Source organism: Columba livia, chromosome Z (assembly GCF_036013475.1).
Source record: "Columba livia isolate bColLiv1 breed racing homer chromosome Z, bColLiv1.pat.W.v2, whole genome shotgun sequence".
Classification (NCBI taxonomy): Eukaryota; Metazoa; Chordata; class Aves; order Columbiformes; family Columbidae; genus Columba; species Columba livia.
The window spans coordinates 29,481,046-29,490,058 of NC_088642.1; the positions used below are offsets into that span (position 1 = coordinate 29,481,046).

A 9,013-nucleotide genomic window follows, 5' to 3' on the forward strand; every position below is an offset into this window, starting at 1 on the left:
AAGTTAAAATTGCCTTTTGAAAGTGTTCAAGGTGAGGGCTGCTCTTCAGTGATGTGTTGAGACCAAATGAGCCAAATTGTCTTAAACAACAAGTTAAACAGTTCCGTTGTCACACCAGGAGATTAAAGCTTATCTTACAGGCTTTTTTATATTCTTCTCTGCATTTGGGTGATTGCTACAGAGTTCGCACCGTAGCCCTTGTTTTAATGTCCATTTTCACCAATGCTGTCTGGTTTAGCCATTCTTGCTGAAGTGCATCCCCTTGGATGTACTGACAGTCTCTTAGGACTTTGCAAATGTGATCTCTTGTGGAACATCTGTATCTGCTAGTTCTTGTCAATTGTGACTAATCTTTTCTTTCTCTCCCCAGGTGTTTATGCACTGGATAGTATCATGCAAAACTGGTTTACACTTTTCACTCCAACAGAAGCCACTAGTATTGTTGCTACTACAGTGATGTCCAACAGCACCATTGTCCGTCTGCATCTGGACTGCCATCAGCAGGAGAAGTTGGCCGGCAGTGCTAGGACGCTTGCTCTACAGTGTGCCATGAAGGATCCTCAAAACTGTGCCCTCTCTGCACTGACCTTATGTGAAAAGGATCACATAGCTTTTGAGACTGCTTACCAAATCGTTCTAGATGCTGCTACAACCGGCATGAGCTACTCGCAGCTTTTTACTATAGCACGATACATGGAACACCGTGGTTACCCCATGCGGGCCTACAAGCTGGCCACTTTGGCCATGACGCATCTCAACCTGACTTACAATCAGGACACACACCCTGCCATTAATGACGTTCTGTGGGCATGTGCGCTCAGCCACTCCCTTGGGAAAAATGAGCTAGCAGCTATAATACCTCTGGTGGTCAAAAGTGTCAAATGTGCAACAGTACTGTCAGACATTTTGCGTAGGTGTACTTTGACCACTCCTGGCATGGTGGGACTTCATGGAAGGAGGAACTCTGGTAAGCTCATGTCACTGGACAAAGCCCCTTTGCGGCAACTCTTGGATGCCACGATCGGAGCCTACATTAATACAACTCATTCACGTCTCACTCACATCAGCCCACGACACTATAGTGAGTTTATAGAGTTCCTCAGCAAGGCTCGAGAGACCTTCTTAATGGCTCATGATGGTCACATCCAGTTTACACAGTTTATTGACAACCTAAAACAAATCTACAAAGGCAAAAAGAAACTCATGATGCTGGTTCGTGAGCGGTTTGGTTGATGAAAATGTGTGAATGGGGGGGGGTGGGAGGAGGGAGGGGCGGTTTGTTTTTACTTGAGCCTGCCTTTGTATCCTTTTTAACTTAAAGAAACAGAGCCACACCGGTATTATATGTGTATAGTTATACTGAGTTTGCAAACTAAACTGTCATGTTGTGAAAGTTTGTGTGTTTTGTTTTCGTTGGTTTTTTTTTGCTTTTTTCTGTTTTGTATGAGAGAGAGGTTAAAAAAGGTTTGGTTTACACTGAGTATATGTTGTCAAGTGGCAAAAGCCCACGTTGCTCTCCTGTTCTTTCTGTATACGTTCACAGCCTCAAAAACAAACATGTATTGCAATGGCTTTAAAAACCAAACAAAACACCTCCATCCTGTGATAAGTACCTCGAATGGATTCAGCTTTACTCCTTTGTAACTCATCCTTACATTTCAGTATATTTAAAAAAAAAAAAAACAACAAACGAAATACTAATAGTTAAAAGGCTGACCACGTGGCTTTGCAGTGTTGTTCATCCAGAAGCATGGCACACAATGCTTGTGCATGTGGAAACTTAGCAACTGTCAACATACATTCTCAGGGATTTATCAAAAAAAAAAAAAAAAAGAATGAGAGCATTTATTGTACTGTATATATATTATAGTATATGTCTGAATATTGAAAAATATAACATTAACTAATTTATAAAAAAAAAATCTATGTAATGCAAAATACTTGAAGCTGCAGTAGCTTGGTTTTAAACAAAAAAGAAAACCTATCAGAAGGACTAAAGTGCGCCTTGCTTCAGGGTTGGCTCAGGTGGTGAACTATATGCTGGGCATCTATGCAGAGCCACCTTTTGGATTGCATGGTTGGACTGATACCTATTGGGGAAATTTTATATATATATATTTATACAACTCGTGTATACATATATATGTATACACTCATACACACATGCTTGTAACAGGCACTATAGTAAAGAGGGACAACAAAAAAATACACAGCCAGAGCAGCAAGCCTTAGCATTAAGAATACAGTATGCCAGAATTGGGGTTTGTGCCTCCTAGCCTAGAAGACTTAAAGAAATATCCTTTTTGACACAAAACGCAAAATGTTTTCCAAAATGATTGACATGATACATTACGCCTTTGCAGTGAGCTAATAATAAGCTAACCTTTGTGCACAAATAACATATATATATATTATATATATATATTCTGCATAGGTATTTTGACTTTGTGCAGGACAGAAAGTTGTGTAGGTATGACTGTTCTACTTTTCAGTTTGTTTTTTTAATATATTTTATTTTCTCTAGAATTACTCAAACAAAAGCAGCCTTCTATCTTGCCTTGTCTTAATGCTTTAAAATAACCAAACTGGAGATCTAACTACCAAACTGTTCATTATATTATTAAATACCAACTTTGGTTACAGTATAGTGTCTTTACTTTAGCTGATGGTTCTGTATCCTTGTGCTTTTTAAAGCAGTTTTTATGTTTTGGTGCAAAAGTTGTCCAGTGTCTCTTGTTCCCTTCATTAGAGAACATGCTAGAGGTATGTTTGTAGGTATTTTTGTTTAGAAAAACTATTTCATGCTCTCCATTTTATTTATTATAATAGGTAAAAAGGTTGTACTTCATCACCCATGTAAACATGCTCATGAAGTTGAAAGTAATTAAGATTTGATACACTGATATCAATTTATTTATGTAACTAAATCACTGTTTTATAAACTTGTTAATGATCAACAATTTTTTGTTTTGATTAAAATTAGTTTTTTGAAAGTTGATTCTGTGTCCTTTATGGTGTCTGTTACTGGAGTAGAATAGAGCAGAATAGAGCAGATGTATTTCATAGATTGTAAATTCCAGTGTGGAACTTCAATGCATTATGGTGGTTAGAACTGTGACCACCAGGCCCAGGGAAGAAATGCTTTGTTCCTCAAAAATCTGAGGAATGGCAGCGTTCACAGTTGCTGGTGGAAGAAGACATGGTGCATCAGAGGAGGGACCAAATGCTTCCTATGACTGTGGTCTGTACAACAAAAATTAAGTTTTGACATATTGCCTTGGTGGGGCGGTAGAGTGTGTGGAAGTATGTTCCCACTGTGTGCATTATTTTGGGTGACCATGAGAGTTGAGATATGCTGCGAATATATACAAGAACAGTTCTTGCTATTCTTGAATTGCCTTTCTGAAATATTTTGTGTATTTTGAGCCATGCAACTCACACCACCCAGCATGGAGTTCTTGATCACCAGGTGACAGCCAACATTTCTGTTTTTTTGGAGTTCTTGTTCAGTTGGACTTTCATGAGTTTTCCAGCCCTCAGTGAAGAATGGTATACAGCATGGTTGAAAACTGAAGAGGAGCCTTCTGCTTTACCAACATCTTTATCATCTTTGAAATGTTATGTGATGTCACCCTTGGCTACATGACCTGAACACCCTCACTCTCTTCTTTTTAGTATCTTCAGCGGAAAAGAGAACTGGTATGCAGCAAGAAACTATCAGACGCCAGTGTACCTGTGAATTCTGACACAGAGGGTTGTGTCACTGGAAGATTAAGGAGGAAAGAACCTTTGTACAACTTGTCATGTAAAATATGAGTCTTTACCAAACCTTGCTAAGAGCTGAGTTGTCCTGACTAAATAGTACTAACTTGCTGTAGCTTCTATTACTTCTATCCCTTCCAAGTATTCAATCCTCATTGCATTTTTCCTTCATTACTTTGTCCTAGATGAATATACTGCTATAGACAGTAAGGAAAGAGAGAGATACTCTATTCTGTAATAGTGTTTGCTTGGGGTTTCGTTTGTTTATTTTGTGTGGGTTTGTTTTGTGTTGGTTGTTTTTTGTTGTTGGTTTTGGTTTTTTTTCCTATAGCAAATAATTCAGTATTAAGGATTTTGTGGTTATTACGTAGATTGCAAAATGGAATCCTATTTTAGGACCAGGCTGTAGAATTAAATGCAGTCCTTATGGTTGCTACCTGATTTTGATGAGCACAATGGCTTACTCTTCTTTTAGAACTTCAGATGGAAGTTTATTTTAATTGTTTTCATGACTAAAATCTCTTTTGTGTCCTTAGTGGTGCTGTGCAGTGCAGTTCACACCATGTTAGAGCCCTCACAGACCAACAGAGGCTTGACCAACTTCTCTAGTAAATATATCTAGATATGTACTAGATATGATTTGTGGAGCTAGGAAGAACCTGGGAGTGGGATTCCATGAAAAAGCCTGAGGACTCTTTTGGTGAAAGTAGTTCAAATATCTCTGTAACTTCTAAAAATATGTATTGTAATTAATTCTGAAGCATAAGGAAACCTTATCAACATACATCTCAAATTCCTTCTCTTCAGAGTCGTGGACACCACTGGCATTGTCTCAAAGTGTTCCACGGATTTCATAAATCCTTTAAATGAGAACTTTTCTTAAATCCAGGATTTGTATTCAGTAGTGAAGGGAACTGAGCATGACTCTTCCATATGACAGGCTACCATTGCATCTTCATTCATTTGCTGAGTTGATGTGATATTATTTCTGTATTTTTAAATTGTGTTGCAGCCCAAGAAACTGACTTCTGCACATAGGTTTGTTTTCAGATTGCCTTTATTCTGCCAGAACAGAAGATGGCGGTTTTTCCTTACTCAAATGGCATTACATTTATTTAACTTTTTAATGTTTTGGTGCTTAATTCATTTCCACATCCACTTTTCCCATTAGAGAAAATTGCACAACTTCTTAGCATGAGAAAGAGAAAGAAAAGCATATATGGGGGACCCAGACTTGAAGGTGCAACTGTGTGCTGGTTTGAGTGAAAGCTGATTTTCTTCACGCGGTTAGAAACCTTTCTTTCCGTAGCTAGCACAGTCCTTGTTTTGGATTTAGTTTGAGAAGAACAAGGTAACACCACAGGACAGAGTTAATGTTTTTAATTGTGCTTGTCTGGGAGCCAAGGACATTCTGAGTGCTCTGCCCCCACAGGCGTGAGGAAGGAGGGCATAGATGGGACAGGCCTTGAATGACATCCAGACGGATCAAAAGGAATACTCTGTGCCATTAGCACCAGGCTTCACATTTAAGGAGAGTCTGGGTCTTATAGCCAGGTTTTTCAAAGTGAAATGGAGACTCGCTGGGTGGAGTTCTGCTGAGGAGTTTCTTTGGTTCGACCTTTTGCCATCCCTCCGTTTTGCAGAGGCCTCTGGGCCTTTCTGCCTTTTTCTCTCTTCTCTCTCTGTGGCTGGGTTTTCAGGATGGGAGGAATTGCATTGAGTGTCTTTTCTATTTTCATTTTATATATGTTGTTATTATTAGTAGTGATATTTTATTAAACTGTGTTTATTTCAATCCATGAGTTTCTCCCTCCCTTTCGATTCTCTCTCCTGTTCAGGAGTAGGGGGCAGGGGAGCAGTGAGAGGGCGTCTCTGGTGCTTATGTTGCTGACTTGGCTTAAACCACAACAAACTGAAATCCAAAACCACATCTCTCAGAGAACTTTGTCTAATTTTCAAAATCTTCGTTTTAACACTATGGCAGTGGAGTTAAACCTAGATTGCATGTACATGGCAATGAATTTATTAGGTTGTTTGAGATTAATTGCAGATAATACTCTGAGGCTAGAGCTGCAACGAGAACACTGGGACTGCATTTCACCATGGTTGTCTAGTAGAACAGATGGTGCTCCTTCAAGGCAATGCATCTGCTAATAGGTGCTATCAGTGCTTTGGATGACCAGTTGACAGCTCTTGCAGTACAGATGAAATCCTGGAGGACTTTTTTTTCACTAGCAGAAAGTAAAATTGGCTTTCTAGCATTTTTGAGGCTAGAAGATACTGTTGAGTGCTTTGCATTAGTAAGTTTCCCTTCTACAGAACGATCATCTTCCATCATTGTCTTTGTATATCCATACAAAGTTTCATGCTGCAAGCTTTCAAATGTCTCCGTGAAAGTCACTTTTCAACAATGCTTTAGTGTTCTGCCAAGTTAGTTAGAGTTGTTTTCTTTCAGGTTTGTCTAGTAGCAATTAAGCTTTTCATGTAAGTGGATATAAGTAACGTAAGTGCATCAAAACTGGGGTGCTGCTTACATGGAAGGAAATTTTGCTTTCTGAGTTGTCCCAATTTAGATTTGTAATTTCAGAAAGTGGATTTGTGCTAGAAGTAAATTTTATTTCACTGAAATGCTTTCAATTTGATTAAAATACAGGCTGGTACTCAAAAAATCATCCAGCTTTCTATTTCTGCTTATAAACAAAAATCCTGGTAATTCATCTGCTTTTAATGCAGCATAGAATTTGGAAAAATAGCAGTATAGATGATAACTTTACAGACTTGGGAAGTATGATGCCCTGAAGTATTCTCTTGCTTTGTAATTTTGGCTAGAGTATAAAGTGTTCATAGATAAACATCTTCCCATCCTTTTAAGTGCTTGTCCCCTTGAAAGCAGACTCTTTGCAAGGTTAAGTGGAGAAGGAAGAAGAACAAACCATGAAGTGTTATGTCCAACCCTTGCCTTCTGAGAATGCAATGTGTAGTAGAGATGTAGGGATGTTACAGACTACACTGAGTTGAGATGAAAAGCTTTGTAAGATTCTTATTTGGAGAGACAAGGTGTCAGGTAGCTTTACTTGAGAGAAGACGTTCTAGGATTTGCCTCCCCTGTAGAAGTGTACAGTGAATACTGCACATGCGAAGACAAGAATGTTACCTCCACTAACCCCTTGGTCTGTCAGCATCAAGTAGCACCTAGCTGTCAGCCGAAATGTTTGCGATCCTTCCTTGCAGGTAGTATCAGTATCTCTAGAGTTAGTAAGAGTAGAGCATCCTATGTTCCAGGAAAAAGAACCTGCCTTACAAAGAAAATTGCATCAGCTGCTATATTTGCAGACATCTGCAAGGTCATAGGATCAGATATGTCTATTAAAATGTACTGGCTACAAAGCAGTAGTTGTTTTGAGAACTAGCCTTGACAGAATTCTATAGCTGTTGCTGTAGAGTGCAATTACGACTAGAAAGTACCACAATCATGAAATGCCCAGGAGCCAGCCGGTGAGTCGGCTTTTACTGAGTTTTGTACCAACAGCTTTTCATTTTTATAACTTTCCTTTTGTTCTTCTTTAGCCTTCATCTTTTTGTGTATGTAATTTCAAGAGCTTTTTATTTCGAAAAAATGCTTACGTGGAAGATGATGTACTTGTGGTCTGATGATGTAGAACGAGCAGTGGAGCTATTGCTTGGTAACTGTGGTCGGTGGTGGTGGAAGTATCTGTGGAGCGGTGAATGAGAAGTGAGAGCTGTTCAGTCACACTTACTGCAGAGGCTGGTGAGCTGAGACCTGAGGCAGCAGCCACAGCTGGCAGGCAGGACCTGCCACTGCCCGCCTCCCACCCCTCTGACCTTGGAATTGCTTGTCTGACCACAGAGGAGTCTCAGTCTGTTGTCCCAGTCATCAAAGGAAAGTAACTGTTCATAGAAGGATTTTGGAAAGTCGAAAAATGGATGAGGGTGACTAAGGACAGAGCTAAATATTCCTCTGGTGGAGTTGCTGGAATTACATCAAGGCTAATCTTGGCAGACACTTTTGGGAAGCCTGTTAGTTATAAGAACAACAGTGGTGAGAGAAGTAGTGCCAAATTCTGCCTGTTCAGTGGGCAGGAAAAATCATTTGGGGTTTGTGGCCTCTGATTCCAGATGACCTGAATCTCCTTAAACAGCACAATGACCATTTGTAATGCTTTCTTTATTGTTTAGCTTTTCCAATGCACAGGGAAACAGTCAAGCAGACTGCAACTCATCTCTTATCAGAGGCATCACAAATGGTATCACTGTAGCCCTCTGTCTCCTCTGAAAACAAGGGGGCTGCGACAAAGGTTGGCCTTACTTGGGACATCTTGCCTACGTGTTAGGGGAACATTTAGCAGTAGGAGCAAACCAATTTTGGAGCCTAAGGTTGCTACAGGGAAAATTGCATTAAAAGCTTTCCCGGCAAGATCCTATTTGTATAATGCTTAACAGCAGCTGTTCACTTAAGTGAGTGGAAATCATGGTTTCCAAAGAAAATATTATTTCTTTTGTGCCAGTAATTAACACTTTAAGCATGTTCAGTAGATCAGTATGGTAACTAAAAATATCCACAAATAACCACCAAATTGGAAGACATGATCGTCCTGCTAACTTCTTGCAGAAAGGAACAAATGTAGTTACAGAGTTTCTTCAGTCATGCTTTGCCTGCCTTACCATGAAGACGGAACTGCAAAAGGCAGTTCTTACTGACAGTGTGGTGACAACCATCACCCCTTTCCAGCTAGTTTTGGTGGGAGAGAGGGTAAGGACGTATTTTTGGAAGGTGTTTTGCTTCCTGAGTTTAAAAGCCTTTTTTCTCTAGCCACCTGATGGCTGATTTCTGTGTGTGGCATAAATGCAGCAGTAGCAGTAATTCTGCCCGCTTACTCACAGTGTCTTTGCTCCACCACCCCTCTGTGTTAGTGCAAATGTCTGACCCAACATATACTTGGGTACACTGCATTTTTTACTTCCTTGAGGAGGCCATCTCCACTCATGTTATGCTGCGAGGTCTGGGTATTTTGGTTCTGAAAGCTGAGCTTCTCCATCCATTCTCAAGAATCCAGGGTCTAAATTAAAAACACTAAGCGCTACAAGACTTCTGAAAGTCTGTTGTAAGCAGCATTGCTTGATTGATACTTAGTCATTTAGGAGGTATTTCATACACTGTCTACATCATATAATGGGCAACTAAGAAGTCTAAGAGACATGTAGGGAAATTTTAGTGTGAGATGATACCTAA

The 9,013-nt window shown here is 39.7% G+C and overlaps 1 protein-coding gene across 3 annotated transcripts in view; it reads left to right on the top strand.

The window, feature by feature from the left end:
- ZSWIM6 (zinc finger SWIM-type containing 6) overlaps window positions 1-2,998 on the top strand; it is a 114,948-nt gene extending 111,950 nt beyond the window's left edge. For all 3 annotated transcript variants that reach the window (XM_065045265.1, XM_065045263.1, XM_065045264.1), the window contains one exon: window positions 371-2,998. In XM_065045265.1, the coding sequence (XP_064901337.1) occupies window positions 371-1,233 (863 nt within the window). In that variant the 3' untranslated portion in view covers window positions 1,234-2,998. The remainder of the gene's footprint in view (window positions 1-370) is intronic.
- The last annotated feature ends 6,015 nt before the right edge of the window (window positions 2,999-9,013 follow it).